The sequence below is a fragment of the Mastigoproctus giganteus genome, chromosome 4, assembly GCF_048544385.1.
Source record: "Mastigoproctus giganteus isolate SK-2022 chromosome 4, ASM4854438v1, whole genome shotgun sequence".
NCBI classification, from domain to species: domain Eukaryota; kingdom Metazoa; phylum Arthropoda; class Arachnida; order Uropygi; family Thelyphonidae; genus Mastigoproctus; species Mastigoproctus giganteus.
Window position 1 is genome coordinate 123200592 of NC_143578.1, and position 17743 is coordinate 123218334.

The window sequence follows — 17743 nt, forward strand, 5'->3', positions numbered from 1 at the left end:
GTCATTTACCACCTAGTACTGCCTGGTAACATAGAGGGGCGGCATTCCTCAATGTGGTGTGGGAGCCACACCTCGACCCCTGCTTACGTTGGTTCACACCTGGGTGGTCACCCACTATGTAGTTGTGCATGGAGGTTATACCCAAGATTACTAACAGTCCCACCATCGTGAAGATGAAGCAGAGGATTTGGCGGTCACAGACTGTCCGGACTTTGCCGAAATTGGGTCCACTTAACTTGAGTATCACCCGAATATCAGTTCCATCAGCGTTTTAGACTCCCAGGTAGCAAGTACAGCTCGTCTGGCATATCTGAGAGAATGTCTGTGACAACCTCAAGGACCAAAGAGCTATTTCTAATTAGTGGGCGCCTCCGTAGCCAGGTGGGAAGGAGCAGTAGTGCGTATCACATACTTCTTGATTAGACCGGGGTTCGAGCCCATCACCACCAAATACGGAAAATACGGAAAGGTCAGGGAATGACCACCGCATATCCCGGAGCAATATGGCCTTAGTTGCTAATGCTCCTAAAAACCAAAACAACAACAACTCTAATTAGCTCTTTAGGGCTATTTCTAATTCTTCTGTTGTAAAAGGAGGCTCTATGTTGTCATTTTCATATTCAGTATTTTCTTTTATAATATCAATCTGAGTAGGGGAATAATCTCCAGCCTCAGACTGGATAATAGTGTCTAGGATATTGTTCACAGACTCTGCCCAACACAGGGTTGGAGTTCCATCTGGTTTAACTGTAGTTTCTATTACATCTCCTCTTGGCAACTTGTTGGTCACTGTACTGTAAACAACTTGGAAATTTGCAGAAATTTGCCTTTAGCCAGTGGGTAGTTGATTGCTGGAACAAACCTCCATCCGTCATTGCGGAAGTTGATAGCTTAAATAAATTGAAGGAAGAACTGGACAAACTTTTAGAGCGAACAGATGTGTGAAATGGATTTTTTTTTTTTTTTTTGGATGATGCTGTATAAGCTTGCTTTCTTGCATCATATGCCTCTATTAATGCTAATGCTAACTCCCCAAGGATCAGCATTTCCAGAAGTTCCCACCAAGTGCCATCAGGATTCTTTTTACTTTTCTATAATGAGGGCTGTGTGTTGGTTCCTGAGAGTCCTATAGGAATCTCTCAGTGCTTTCACCTCATTTTAGGGCCAAGATATTCTGGCTCTCTGGAAATGTCTCCTTGCCTGGTGTACCCTTCTCCTGAGTATAGTCAGTTCAGGCCACCAGGGGACTACCTGCTTCCTGGGTTTTTTTCATGGGATAGACAGGTTTGATGTTTTGATGGTAATTTCTGTCATAGTCATTGCATGGTCGTCCGGGCTATAATTGTTGTTTGATCTAGACCCCTCATTTTTTTGTTTCTGCAGCTCTGCTGCTGTGAGTTCAGTGCAGATGTTCCGGTTTGCTTTCTTTATGTTATATCTTCTTACATCTAACAGAGACTGTTGGGCTGTCTGTGGTGGCCTGTTGTGCAATCTGATGTTGTCCATGCTGGCTGGACACACCAGGTTGAGATTTTATATGCTATGGAATTTGTGGTAAGAGTGACATCAATGTCACTCTCCCACACAGTACTGCTATAAGTGGACAGGTTGCAAGGCTGATTAAACATCTGAAATGTGGAGGTGGCCATATATTCTGTGAAAATTTTACCATTGTTTGTGCCTGCTCTGTCTCCCGTACGGCTATCACATAAGGCTGACCAGCAGTTGACATCAGAACACACAATTATGTTAGCATCTGGTAGCAGAGCTGTAAGTATTCAATGCTGAGATTTATATATTCACCAGGTCTACAATAACAATGAAATAATGTAAAACTGTCTTACAGCACTGGTGATGTGTGTACACACTGCCACTGGGGAGCAGGGCGACCCACCTTTGTGACAGTAAGGTCAGTATTTTTTTACAACTATTGCAGTAGTTTGCACACTGTTGCAGTATTATGAGTAGTGCACACTACTCAAAATACATTTTTTTGAAAAACACTGTATTATAAACAATATGTTTTGCAAAAACTTATTTTTTATGAGTAGTGCATTTTTTCTTTTGCATTAAACATAAGGTGGATATGAAGTTTTCTGTTTGTTACAAGTTTTTATTGATTTATAACATAACCACTAACAGATTATTTGAATTGAGGTTTCATTAGTAAATCAAATAAATTTTCTTGATCTGCAATGGAAAAAGTAATTGGTTCATAATGCAGTAGAAGTGGTTCTATTGAGTGATGAATCTCATTAAACCTATTCTGAACATATGAGCAGGTGTGGGTTTTGAGAATGCCTGGAGAAAGTATGCTGCTATAGCACACTACTCACAATGAAGTTGAGGAGATGGGATTATGGTTTCTCATGCTATGGCCTATTGGTGGTTTTGCAGAGAACCATGAATGTTGATGCCTGCCTTTCTGGACAGTCCCTGCTCTCTACAATGTGGCAGTTCTTTGATACAATACAGAGCCACATTTGTTGCAACAGGATAACACCCTACCATACTACCAGTGCTATTTGAGAATGATTCCAGACATAAATGTACAAAAGTTTGAATGGTAGGGCAGAGTCCCAATTTGAACCCTATGGAATGAACTGGAATGTCAGACAAAAACCTGACCAACACATTCCACACTGGTTGCTCAACTTTTCACTGTTCTGCAGAAGGAATATACCCACTTCAGTCTATCATTTGTTGGGAAAAAAAAGCAGGAGGGTGGAGTGTCGTAATGGCAAAAGGGGGGATCAAGATGCTATCGAAATAAGAACAGAGACATCAATGTGAACTGACATATATCTGGATACTTCTTGGAGGCCATATATTATATCCCAAACAAATAATTAATTCTGCATAATCTTTAATAAATTAAATAAAAACAGAAAATACTGCACCATCATTTAGAGAAAACTGGAAGGGTATATAGAAAACATGATTTCATTCCCAGATTAAAAAAAAAAACCAACACACAAGCACTTGTTACTACACAAATAACAGAGTAACTTAACACACTTAAAAATAAAATATGAAGAAAAGGAGAGAAAAAATACAAAGAAACACTCACAGCATGTCCCGATCCACTGTTTTTGCAAAGCACTCTCTATCATTCCCACTCTGAGTCTGATTATTTTCTTTCAGCATTGTAATAGTTTCATTACAGCTGCTCTTATCCTAAACGACAAATTATATCATTTATAAATACATATTACATAAAATGTGTAATATTTAAAAGTGTAATAATACACACAAAAGTGTAACTAAAGAATATGTTAGATGATCATTCAAGGTACTTTGTTTACCATATGATAAATTTTTGAAATCAAGACAATAAAAATGGCAATTGTGCACTATTCTTTATTTTAATATTATTTTACTTTACTTTATTGTAATACTATATTTTAACAGCATCTGCTATAATAAAGCAGCTTTACCTTCTCAAATCCACAATCTCTTCAAGCCTTTAATCTACTCCTTTAGAAAGCAATTGCAAGCAATGGTTTAATCAAACTAACAAAATATTCTATGGGTTGCACTAGTTTTTTAATATTTTTTCCTGAAGAAAGAATACGCAAAAATTTCATCGAAGTATAAAATATGCCAACAAAAGTACTTGCTCTTTTGATAATCACGCTTCTCAAATTCTAACAATTAATGATGCAGGGTTAAAAATGAAAACTATACTTAAGGAATAATAAAATTCACATTAATATTAATCTAATAGATACTCTAACTTTTAATGAAAAAAATCTTTGGTACATTTTTTATTTCTTGCAATTTTTAAGTGCTTTGATAAAAGCAAATCTCTGGCCCCAAACTCTATTCTCCAATTTTTTCTTTCTAGTGAAACAGCAAATAAACTTATCAGTCACAAATGATTTGCAACATTAAATTTGTAAAGATTCCATACAAAGCTAAGTCATCAGCTCTAGACTTAATCAACCACATTCTAACTTCCTGCATGTTGCTGCTGCCCATTTTGTGGTTATTGGAAACAATTAATGATAATAATTGTTTCTATCCACCATTGTAAAAATTGTTTCCACTAGGTAATAATCCTTACAACAAATACAATAAGATATGTTAAAAGGTAATAGGGTTTAACTTGTTGAAAACTCAAGCACATGCTGGCAGTAAGTCACTTAACACATAGTAGGGGTTATTGTGACAAGTCTTCATGAGACAAACAGATTTTTCACATGTGAAAACTAAAAACTTTAAAACACAATACCCGCAGGGAATAACAAATGAACATACGGCTGCAAAAATTTTAAGCAGCATCATGGCAAGTAATATCTGCAATTTGATGTGCCCTGTTTTTTTATTATTTTATGTGGGTAGGCTAAAAAACAAGTCTCTCTCTCAAAGATATCAGCAGGAGAATATTGTTGAGTTATGCAGTTGTTCAGAAAGGAATAAAGGCCATGAGATATCAGTAAATTATATCTCTAAATTATATGTATTCTACTATCAGTCTGCCTATTTTCAGCATGAAAAACTAGATCCCAAAAGAAAAACCCATGCAGTCCTTACTTCAGAATGACTAACTCAGACATACAGTGGAAAAGCCTATAGAAGTTCCTCTTGTTCCAATGAGAATTGATCCCAGACCTTACAAGAGGTGTGGAAGTTACAAGAAGTGGCTGTGTAACAGCTAGTATAGCACCTAGATGCAAGGAGGGTAATTATACAAATAAGCTGTGAACATTGTATACTGGACACTACAGGGTAAGTCAGAATGACGTATACATACCGTAGGCATATAATATGCTGAAGTTGCCTATCTAGATGTGAGCCAATATAAAACAGGAGTCAAGGTGTATTGCCCATAATACACAGAGGAATAAACCATCTGTGTTACTATCCAGTACCAGATTGTAGATGACTCTCATCATTCAATGCAATATTAACACTCACCACTTCATGTCTCCACTTACTGAAGGCATGAACTGGTGAAAATATGTTTGGTCTCCAGAGGAAAGTTCTGGCATTTCTGCCATTATGAAGTAAGTGTTATACCTTTTGAAGCTATGACAGGCACTGTGGTCAGACTGAATATTCCTTACCACTTCGCACTTCCGAGGTCACAAAAATAATTTTTGTGTTTGAACACCGGCTAGTGTATAATCTTACATCTCGTTACCACTACGGTTTCAGCTGAGATTGGAGAAGGCAAGATGGTTTCCCTCTGACTATTCACTAAGAAGGTGATGGTAGATGAATCTGTAAACTGAGGATACATTCACACAACTCCAATCCATAGGAAAACATGAATCCATGTTTGACCTTGGCTATCCCCTGAATCCATGGATGTTCTCATAATCATGGCTAAAGGTTTGCTTACCTCTTTTGCTACCTCCTTCAATATAATTAAATAGATCCCATCCACCTCAGATGCTTATGGCTGTATTTTGTTCAATATTTGTTCCACTTTACTTTTAGTTATCACAAAATAATTCAGTTTCCTTTTAGAATTTGACAAACATCTGGCATCCCCATCTCTAAAAATATTGCTTGTGTAATCCAGAAGCAAAATACTTATTCAGTTTGTCAGCAAACTGACAAGGATCATCAAAAGTTAAACCATTCATATCTAGTGGACCAAAGTGATTCACATTTCTTATAGTGTTTAAATAAGTAAAGAAATCTTTGCTGCTTTCTTTACACTCTTTGCCAGACTTCCTGTAATCTGCTTTAGCGTGCCTAACCTCCTTTGTGACTTGATTGCAGATTACTTTATATTTACTTAAATAAAATATAAATGCTCAAGGCATGATATATTATGAGTTTAAAATACACTATAAAATATCGGTGTAAATACACCACAGTGAACTCATAATGAACCAACCTTAGAGCAGGAGTGTTGGGATATTCTACTTTATGCTTGTATTTCCCAGAAAAAACAAATATTAGTCATACAAAAGTAACAATCATTTATGTGGTCTCCAGATTCCTGCCATATCACTGAAACAGCAAAAGCCATCGATTCAAGACTACTTCTTAGCCAGCCTATTAATGTCCTTGAACACGAGCTATAGGAAATCTTTGGATCCCATACCTTATCTTGATCTCCAACCTAACATCCAAGATAGAGTTCATGGGCATTTTTCTCACAAGTTGTGACAGTTGCTTCCACTGTGATTTTAATACCACTTCTCTGCAAATTTCTATTTCTAATTTAAACACAGTTCACTATTATTAGCATTTGTTAAGGCATATGATGCAAGAAAGCAAGCTTATACAGAGCAGCAAAAAAAAAAAAAAAAAAAAAAACCTTCTCATTTCACCCATCCGGAGACTCCAAATGTATGTCTAGTTCAGCTTAAATTTATTTAAGCTATCAACTTCCACAACAACAGATGGGTCTCTTCCAGCAATCAACTACCTGCTGGCTGAAGGCAAGCATCCACACAACTATTCTACAACTCTTTTTCCTCAATTTGAATCTATGCCACCTCAGGTTCTTAATCTGAGCAAACAGAAATATCCCATCAGCGTTCAGCCTGCTCGAACCATTCAAGGCCCTATACACATTAATCAGATCACCTCACAGTTGCCTAGTCTCCAGATGCTGCAACTTACAGAACTTAAGCCTCTCGTGGTAAGAGCTCTCCTTTGTTCCTCTCACCAATCTTAAAATTATTTTTTGCATTTTTGTGTTTTAGCAACTCTAGCTAACTCCGCCATGGATGGTTCCAAGCTCGGCTGCGAAAGGAGGAGAGTGGTCATCCTGCTGAAATGACCAGAACCGGGAAACTGGGGAAACTAGGCAAGAAACAGCATGGAATTCGGAACATGCTCTTTCAACAATGTTACCGCATCCGGGACAGCCGATGCGCCAGCACCGGGGACCCAGGGTGCCAGTGTGAAGTGGACCACTGGCCACAGCAGTAAGCTTACTACGCCGAAAAGGGCAATTAACATTGGCGAATGGAATGTTCGAATGGGGCACCACGTTGGACAAAAGGAAATCATCGCCCAAGAACTACTTAGGTGCAAGATATCAATCGCGGCATTATCCGAACTAAGGTTCGCTGGGTCTGGAACGATGATTATCCAACCACCAGCACCTAGCGAAGCAGTTACGCTATTCTACTCTGGTGGTGAGAAACGAAAAGCAGGAGTAGGCTTTATGGTCGATGTTCAGGCCACCAGTAGTGTGGTCGCTTTCCAACCAATATCGGACCGCCTGGCAGTCCTTACTGTCAAGGGCACCATCAAGACCCATATCATCTCCGCCTATGCACCAACTGAGACTAGCCTGGACTCGACCAAGAATGATTTTTACAACCAGCTCCAACATACGCTGGATTCAATTTCACAGACAGAAGTGATCATCCTCGCAGGTGACTTTAACTCCCACATCGGCATGGACAGATCTGGTTGGGAAACAACAATGGACGTTTGGTCATGGGAAGATCAACGACAACGGACTACATCTGTCATCCTTTGCCACATCTAACAACCTGATCATCGGAAACAGCCATTTCCAGCGCTCTCAAAAACATCAACTTACATGGCGAAATCCATCTGTCAAGGACTCAGCAATCCTGGACTACATTTTGATCAAAGCCCGATTTCGCTCATCACTCATGGATGTCCGTACCATGAGGGGACCTGATTGCGGACCTGATCACTACCTCATCCGGGCGAAGGTGCAGCTCAAACTACGACATGCAAAAAGGTCATCTCGGTCAGCCAAGCTGGACTGGAGGCAACTAATGAATGCTGCCAACAAACAGGCATATCAGATCGCCCTATCCAACCGCTTTGAGACAGTGGCCGCATCCGAGGATATAAATGAAGAAGAAAAGCAGATCTCTGATGCCATCCTGGAATGTGCCAAGCCCCTGTGCCCACCTGCCCGACACTGAATGCAACCATGGATATCAGACGAGTGCCTCGACCTCGTGGACAAACGGAAACAGACAAAATTGGTCAACTTCGAATGGTACCGGCAGTTAAACCAAGAAGTCCGACAGAGGATGAAAGCGGAGAGAGAAGCATACTGGAACCAAGTGGCAGACGATCTTGAAGAGGCGGCATCCACGCATGAGTACCGCACTCTCTACCGTACCCTCAGATGTCTGTGTGGAAAGACCAAATTGACTAGTGACAACATCAAGAACACTGATGGGACCTTCGTGCAATCACCGTCCGAATGCCTGCAACAGTGGAGTGAATTCTTTAAAGCATTATATAATCACGACCCACCTCAGGGACCACCAGCAGCCGCCCCACCGATCGATCCCCCTGAGGTCTCCATGGTCGATGTTGAGCCAACAGTAGAAGAATTGAAAGCAGCCATACAATCCCTAAAGAATGGCATGGCACCAGAAGTGGACCAAGTCACCACAGAAGCGATCAAAGCCGGGGGAGATGTACTGCTTCGCCGACTACACTCACTCCTCAAAACCATCTGGTGCACTGAACAAATTTCGCTAACATGGAGGAAAGCCATTATCGTGCCAATCCACAAGAAAGGTGATAACCGGGATTGCAAGAACTATCATGGCATCAGTCTCCTTTCCATCATCGGAAAGGTCCTTATGAAGATCATTCAGTCAAGGCTGCAAAAACATCGTGAGCAAACCAGTCGAGAAGAACAGGCAGGATTTAGACCTGGGCGAGGATGCTGTGATCAAATCTTCACCATCCGTCAACTGATGGAGGAGAGGATCAGGTGTGGACAGCAAACCGTCATTGTTTTTATTGACTTTAAGTCTGCTTTCGGCTGTGTCCACTGGCCCGCCTTCTGGAAATTGATAGAGGTCGAACATGTACCCCGAAAAGTCATCACACACTCCTCCAAACTGTATACAACGGTTTAACCAGCCAGGTGTGCATCCAGAAAGATTTATCTGCAGAATTTATCATCCAAACTGGAGTCCGCCAAGGGGACGTGGCCTCCCCGTTGCTTTTTAACATCGTGGTCGACGCCATTATGAAGCAAGCATTCAGCAACAGACGGGGTATACAATATGGCAAGGATCACTATGTGACTGACTTGATGTTTGACGACGATAGTGCTATATTTGCCAGAAACGACACTGAAGCCACGGACATCCTCTACGACATTGCCCGGCCATACGGGTTGAAGATCAATGCTGATAAGACAAAGGCCCTGACAACAGATGGGTTGCAAGCCATCATCTATCTCGAAGGGTTCAGATCGAGCAAGTGCAGGACTTTAAATACCTTGGGTCACTGGTCCAGGAGAAGAAAGTTGCATCCACCGTGGAGATCCACAGCAGAATTGGACAGGTGGCCACTGCGTTCGCCTCGCTCAAATGGTGTCTGTGGAAGAGGACCAACATTTTCTCAAAGACTAAAATCCGACTCTTCCGGACTTTGATCCTGCCCATTCTCCTTTACGGATCGGAAACATGGATTTGTCTCAAGCTAGATTTAAACAAACTTGAGGTATTCCAAATGCGATGCATGCGGCAGATCCTGGGCATCTCACTTCACGACCGCATCACTAATGATACCATCCGTGCCAGATGACAACAGCAACCAACCATCGCTGACCAAATCCAGAAGCAAAGGCTTAGATGGTTTGGCCACGTATGTAGAATGGGCGCGAATAGAATACCATCCACACTCCTTTGGAGACAACGACCCACCCAATGGAGCATTCAACGGACCATGCCGAGGAAAACATGGGCCAAGCAAGTGGAAAATGACCTGAAGAGCCGACGTCTCGACCTTAATCAGGCCAGGAATGATGCCATGGATCGTAAAGCATGGAAGAACATCACAGAGCAAGTCCGAAACCCTGCGGCACCTACAGCAACGTACTGGTTGGATGGCCAACTGCCTCCGCCAGCTAAGGACCAAAGAAGAAGAAGAAGACGCAACTCTACATCCTTCCTAACATGAGGCCTCCAGACCTGTACGCAGTACTCAAGGTGGGGGTCTGACCATTGCCTTATACAAGGGGTAATCACCTCCTTGACTCTGCTAGCAAAATTCCTATATATCACTGACAAAACTCCATGACCTCCTCTGCAGCCTGTCTGCACTGCTCAAGAGAACTTCATATTTGACTGCACAAATACCCCCAGGTCTTTTTCACTCTCCACCTCCCTGAGTGTAGTACCACACAGTTGGTGCATTTCTTTTGAGTTGCTACCCATATGCAGCATTAGTAGAAGCATATGACACAAGAAAGCAGCACCAGCAAAAAAAAAAAAAAAAAAACCCCTTCTCATTTCATTCCTCCATTCATTCCAAATGCCTGTCAAGCTTAAATTTATTTAAGCTATCAACTTCCCCAACAAAAGATGGAAGTCTGTTCCACCGATCAATTACACGCTGGCTAAAGGCAAATTTCCGCACATCTATTCTACAACTGTCTTTCCTCAATTTGAATCTGAGCCCGGTCAGGTTCTTAATCAGAGCAAGAGGAAGATATACTGAATGCAGAACTGGAATTTGGGGAGTACAATGTGTACAGGAAGGATAGACAGGATAGGAAGACAGGTTAGTTAGTTAGTTAGTTATTTTGGTTTTTAGGAGCAGTAGCAACTAAGGCCATACTGCTCCGGGATATGCGGTGGTCATTCCCTGACCTTTCCGCATCCTCCGTATTTGGTGGTGATGGGCTAGAACCCCGGTCTAATCAAGAAGCATGTGCTACACACTGCTGCTCCTTCCCACCTAGCTACGGAGGTGCTAGGAAGACAGGACGGGTTATGCTATCAGTTAAGAAACATAAAATCCAAGGAAGTGAAGCCAGTTAATATAGATGGACAGTGCAGTGTCGAGTCAGTTTGGTGTGACATACACATTGGGAGATCAAAATTGAGAGTAGAAGTGTGTTATAGGCTTAATGACTCTGAAGGGTATAATAACAAAAATTACAGGGAAATAGAGTGGGCCAGTAAATCAGAGAGTCTTATAACGGGGGATTATAATTTCCCAGATGTTGACTGGACTTTGTGGGCTGGTCACTCACACACAAGCAAGGCTTTTGTGGATATATTGGATGATTGTTTTCAACATCAGCATGTTCGGAAGGCAACTAGAGGGAGTAATACTCTTGATCTGATTATCAGTAGTGATTCTTCATGCATTAAAAATCTGCAGATAAAAGAACCAATTGGTGGCAGTGAGCACAGTGTATGAAGTGGGATTTACTCAGAGGTAACTACCATCGGGGGTAAAGGGAAGGGTTTTTGCTTTCTTAAAGGCGACTAAGGTGGGACGAAGTGATGATGTTACCAACAGCAAATTCAAAATGCATTCAAAGAACTTATCATGGAAGCTACTAAGCTTTACATACCAACTAAGAAATATTATTCAAGGTTTAGGCCTAAATGGATGTCAGATGAACTAATGAGACATATGACAGTGAAGAAAAATGCATGGGATACATATAAATTAATGGGTGACATGGAAGCCTATGATAGATATAAGCTGGTCTGTAATCAAGTCACAAAGGAGTTTAGGCAGGCAAAGGCAAAGTATGACAAATCTTTGGCAAAGGATGCAAAGAAAAACACCAAAGAGTTCTTTACCTATGTAAACTCTAGAAGGAAAGCGATGAATAAGATTGGTACACTGGATATTGACGGTTCAACTGTTGATGATCCTGCTCAGGGGGCTAACAAACTAAATGAGTATTCTGCATCTACATTCACACATGAGGAGTTATTCATGGACGGGAATGCCAGAGGTGAATTAAACTCTGGAAGTGAGCGACATGATTTTGTAATAACTGAGAGGAAAGTGGAAGAGAAATTAGTAGTAGTAGTAGTAGTAGTAGTGGCATGGGATGCAAGAAAGCAAGTGTATGAGCTTATGCAGCAAGCGACCAAAAAAAAAAAAAAAAAATCATACCATTCCCTCCAAATGCCTCTCCAGTTCCTCAAATTTATTTAACCTATCAACTTCCACAATGACAGAAGGAAGTTTGTTCCAGCAATTAAGCTGGCTAAAGGCAAATTTCCGCACATCTATTCTACATCTGTCTTTTCTTAATTTGAATTTATGCCCCCTTAGGTTCATAATCTGAACAAATGGAAGGATCCCATCAGAATTCAGCGTGCTCAACCCATTCAAGGCCTCAATCAGATCATCGTGCTGGTGCGTAGTCTCCAGCCACTGCCATAGGCTTCTGAGCTCTAATATTTGCAGAACTTAAGCCTCTCTTGGTAAGAGAATCCCTTCATTCCCCCTCATGTTGGCCTTGTTGTTGCACTTCTCTGTACACACTTAAGCAAATCTACATCCTTCCTAAAATGAGGCCTCCAGACCTATATGCAGTACTTAAGGCGCGGCCTGACCACTGCCTTATACAGAGGGACAATCACCTCCTTCTCCCTGCTAGCAAAATTCCTATATATCATTGACAAAACCCAATGACCTGCCCTGGCAGCCTGTCTGCATTGCTCAGAAAACGTCATATCTGACTGCACAATTATTCCCAGATCTTTTTCATTTTCTACCACCTTAAGTGTAGTACCACACAGTTGGTACGTTTCTCTGGGGTTACTTCTACCCATATGCAGTGTTTTGCATTTGTCAAGGTTAAACTTCAGTTGCCAATTCTTAGTCCATCTGCCCAAATTATCTAGATCCTGTTCCAGTAGCACACTGCCATTACTGTCATTAACAACCCTGCCAACCTTTGTATCATCTGCAAACTTCGACACTAAGCCTGATATACCTTCATCAATATCATTGATAAATATACAAAACAACAGTGGACCCAAAACCGAACCCCGTGGGACTCCACTAATAACATTAGTCCATGAAGAGCAGCACCCATTAATTACCACCCTATGTCTTCTCCAACTCAACCATCCTTTTATCCATTGTAGCAACTTACCCTTAATACCATTCTGCTCCCATCTGTACAATAGTCTTCCCTGTGCAACAGTGTCAAAAGCTTTCCTGATATCCAAATATATGATATCAAAATTATTTTTTGCATCCAGTTCCTTTGTAACCACTTCATAATATCCTATTGAATTTGTCAGACAAGACTTTCCCTTAACAAACTCATGCCATGTCAGAATTATTGCTGCAGTCTTGCCTAGATGATCCTGCAATGCATCTTTAACCAGTGACTCCATTATTTTACCCGGAACAGAAGTTACACTAACTGCTCTGTAATTACTCATGTCACCCTTCGATCCCCCTTTGTGAATTGGGGATACATTTGCACATCTCCAGTCCGTGGGGACCTCCTCTGAGTCCAAGGATGCTCTCATAATTATGGCAAAAGGGTTTGCTTAGTTGCTTTGCTGCCTCCTTTAATATAACTCGATAGCTCTCATCCACCCCAGGTGCCTTTCTTATGTTTAACTTCAACAATTTCTCCTCCTCTTTTCTCTCATTTCTTAATCATTAAGCACCCTGCTATAATTTGATAACCTTCTGCCATTTTCAAACCTTAATAACTCCTCATGTGTGAATGTAGATGCAAAATACTCATTCAGTTTGTTTGCTATCTGAGCAAGATCATCAACAGCCGAACCATCGTATCCAATGGACCAATCAGATTCATCCCCTTTCTCTTAGAGTTTATATAAGTAAAGAAATCCTTGCTGTTTTTCTTAGCATCTTTTGCCAAAGATTTCTCGTAATCTGCCTTCGCCTGCCTAACCTCCTTTGTGACCTGATTACAGACTAGCTTATATCTGCAATAGGCTTCTGAGTCGCTTGATAATTTATATGCATCCCATGCATTTTTCTTTTCTGTCACGAGTCTCATTAGTTCATTTGATAACCATTTAGGCCTAAACCTTGAACAATATTTCTTAAATTGTTGAAGATAAACATAAAAATGGCACCTGGGATGTATGGGATCTATCCAGTTATATTAAAGGAGGCAGCAAATTATAAGCCATAATTATAACAGCTTCTTTGCACTCACAGGAGGTACCCATGAACTGGAGATGTGGAAATGTAACCCCAATTCAGAAAGGAGGATCAAAGGGCAACACAAGTAATTATAGACCTGTTAGTTTAACTTCTATTACACAAGAATTAATGGAGTCACTGGTTAAAGAAGCACTGCAGGATCATCTAGACAAGACTTCAATTATAGTTCAGACACAGCATGGTTTTGTTATGGGAAAGTCTTGCCTGATCAATTTGAATGGATACTATGATGTGGTCACAAAGGAACTGGATGCAGGGAATAACTTTGATATCATATATTTGGATCTTAGAAAGGCTTTTGATACTGTTGCACATGGAAGACTGCTGAACAAATTGGAGCAGTGTGGCACTGGAGGCAAATTGCTGCTATGGATAAAGGGATGGTTGAGTGGGAGAAGACAGAGAGATTGGTAATCAATTGACACTGCTCATCGTGAACTATTGTTATAAGTGGAGTCTCTCAGAGTTCAGTGTTGGGTCTTGCTGTTTTCTGTATTTATAAATGATATTGATGATGGTATATCAAGCTTAATGTCCAAGTTTGCAGACGATACGAAGGTTGGTAGGGTTGTTAAAGACACTACTGACACTATGCTGCTGCAACAGGATCTAGAAAAGTTGAGCAGATGGGGTGAGAGGTGGTAAATGAAATTTAACATTGACAAATGTAAAATACTACATATGGGAAGCAGTAACCCCAGTGGTGAGCTCTGATTATTTTAACAATGGGCTAGCGCTTTTGCCGATTTTTGAAATATCCTTTGGCCGGGAGGGGAAGGGGTTCCTACCGAGTAAATCTTTTTTTTTTTTTTTTCATGTAAACCCCAAACACGAGAGGTATTAGAACCTATAGTACTTAGTAAAGTGCTTGAGTTGTAGGTTGAGAAGACGAAAGAAGATATTTGTTGATATTGGAGTTGAACTTCTGTAGACTGTAATTTTCAGGAAATACGTATGAAGGAAGGTTGTTCCAGAAAACGGCAGTTGAATGAATAAACGAGGAAGATGAAAAGTTGGTTCTGTGAGTTTGAAGTTGGACAGTAAATGGATGTTGAAGAAGAGGCATGCAGCAGAAACAGTACATCTATGAGACAGCTAGTGGAGAGACTCTGTTAGAGATAAATCATTAATTAACCTAACTGCCATCTTCTGAATGGAATCAAGCAGACTGAGAGAGGTTTTGAGGGCACCACTCCAGATGTGGGAAAAACATTCCATGGCAGGGCAGATTTGTGATTTATACAGAGTGAGCAGCTGTTTGGAAGAAAAGTAACGCCGAGAGCGAAAGAGAAAACCAAGTTTTTTAGATGCAGAAGAAGCAATATTTGTAATGTGCTTGTGCCAAGAGAGAGATTAGAAGTCACGGTAATCCTCAAAAGAGATATATCATTTTGCCTAGAAATCAGAGTGTCACTAAAGATAAGCATAGGAGCAGAAGCATCCTTTTTGCGAGATGTAAGACAAGACTGAGTTTTAGAAGGGTTGAAATCAACTAAGTTGTCTTTGCCCCAAGTGGAGAATTACCTGAAGATCGGCATTTAAGGAATTGGTAGCAGATTTTCGAGAAGTTAAAGCTGAATCAGCAGGACAAGTTTTCTCAAAATGGAAAGTGGGATGCAATGTGCTATCATCGGCAAAACTATGGATAGGATTTCCAGTCAATGGAAGAAGGTCAATAATATACAAGAGGAAAAGAGTGGGGAAAAGAACTGAACCTTGGGGGAAACCGGCATTAGTGGAGAAGTTAGAAGACAGAGACCCATCTATCATCATCCTCAGTGAGCGATCGGAGAGAAAACGGGATAACCAATTACTAAAAACAGTTGGCAAACCATAAGATGGAAGCTTGTTTAGAAGACCTTTATGCCAAACACGATCAAAAGCCTTTGAGATGTCAAGAGCAACTACTTGTGTTTCACCGAACATTTCCATTGAATTAGTCCATAAATGGGTAACATAAGCCAGAATATCACCAGTGAATCGACACTGACGGAATCCATACTGGCAATCGTTGATCAGACAGAAAGTTTCTAGGTAGTTTAAGAGTTGGCGGTTAATTGATTTCTCCAATACTTTTAGAAAGTGTAGAAGTAATTGCAATGGGACGATAATTGGATGGCAGAGATTTGTCACCCTTTTTAGGAATTGGCTGGATAAGAGCAAATTTCCAAGCAGAAGGTGTGTGTGTGTTGTTTGGTTTTTAGGAGAATTAGCAACTAAGGCCATATTGCTCCGGGATATGCGGTGGTCATTCCCGGACCTTTCCGCATCCTCCATATTTGGTGGTGACAGGCTCGAACCCCGGTCTAATCAAGAAGCGTGTGCTATGCACTGCTGCTCCTTCCCACCTGGCCAAACAGAAGGAAAAACACCTTTGGAATAAGAAAGTGAAAAAAGGCGGCAAAAAATAGGAATAAGTTCAGGAGCACAGGTTTTGAGAACAAGTGGAGAAATACCATCGGGACCTGGAGCTTTCTTGGCATCAAGATTCGTCAAAATCTTTCTGACATCCTTTTTACGGAAGACCAAAGAAACATTGAATGGAGTGTGTTGGGAATGGTTGGAGGTGTTTTACCAAAATCATTAATACATGAGTTGGAAGAAAAATGGGATGCTAGCAAGTCAGCTTTATCCTTGGCTGAAGTGACAACAGAACCATCTGGTTTGGACAGAGGTGGGAGCAGAGATGGGCAAAAGTTGCAGCCCATAGCTTTGGGAAGAGACCAGAATGCTCGGCTACCATTAGGACAAGAAGCAAGTTTTCTACTCTTAACCTGTTCAAACTCTAGTTTGGACTGATTAATAACTGCTTTACAATTGTTGCGAGCTTTGGTGTAGGCAGAAAATGAAACTGAAGAATTAGAAACAAGCCAATTACAATATATAACATTCTTCTCTTTAACAGCCTTAACACATTTATTGGAAATCCAAGGTTTAGATAAAGGATGAGGTTTAAAGTGGCGTGTGGAATAACGGATTCCATTACTACAAGAATAATTTTGCTGACACGATCCGAGCAAAGTTGACATCAGAAGTTTTGAAACAGTAATCTGACCAAGGAAAAGAAGAAAAGAAGTCTCACAGGTCATCCCATTTTGCATTCTTGTAATGCCAAACAACACGAGGTTGGGAATAGTCATGAGATAAAGGTTCCATTGGAGAAGAGACAATCTCCAAGTTGTGATGTGAAGTGCCTAAAGGACCTCTCACTTCGACGGTGTACTGAGAAGGATTGTTTGTGAGAAAAAGATCAAGCGTATCGGCTGTATGATTAGGATTGTCTGGTATTCTTTTAGGTAAATGAAGTTGTTATTTGGTTTTTAGGAGCATTAGCAACTAAGGCCATATTGCTCCGGGGATATGCGGTGGTCATTCCCTGACCTTTCCGCATACTCCGTATTTGGTGGCGATGGGCTCGAATCCCGGTCTAATCAAGAAGCGTGTGCTACGCACTGCTGCTCCTTCCCACCTGGCTACGGAGGCGGCATAGGTAAATGAACAATCTGTGCAAGGTCATTAGTAATTGCAAAAGCCTCAGCATCTTGACCAGCTGGGTCGGTGTGACTAGAAAACGGAAGCCAGCTGGAGTTGTGAACATTAAAATCACCAAGGAAAATTACCTCACTGTTAGGAAAGTTGGACTGGAGAAAGTCAAGTTGCAAAGAGAGGAAGTCAAAGAGTTCCAAGTGATTAATGGAGTTAGCATTAGCATTAGTAGAGGCATATGATGCAAGAAACCCGCACTGGACCAACGTGGCAGATTATGGTCCATTGCCCTCAGCATGAATTGTTGAGGAGGCTTCCATCCTGCAGTGGGTTGATAATGGCTGCAATTTACTTTTTTTTT

At 41.0% G+C, this 17743-nt stretch overlaps 1 protein-coding gene across 2 annotated transcripts in view; it reads right to left on the bottom strand.

Annotated features, from left to right (window-relative positions):
- The window catches only part of LOC150087037 (aurora kinase C-like), a 237956-nt gene that overhangs the window by 171087 nt on the left and 49126 nt on the right, over positions 1–17743 (bottom strand). For both annotated transcript variants that reach the window (XM_090371770.1, XM_090371769.1), the window contains exon 3: positions 3071–3177. In XM_090371770.1, the coding sequence (XP_090227896.1) occupies positions 3071–3177 (107 nt within the window). The remainder of the gene's footprint in view (positions 1–3070; positions 3178–17743) is intronic.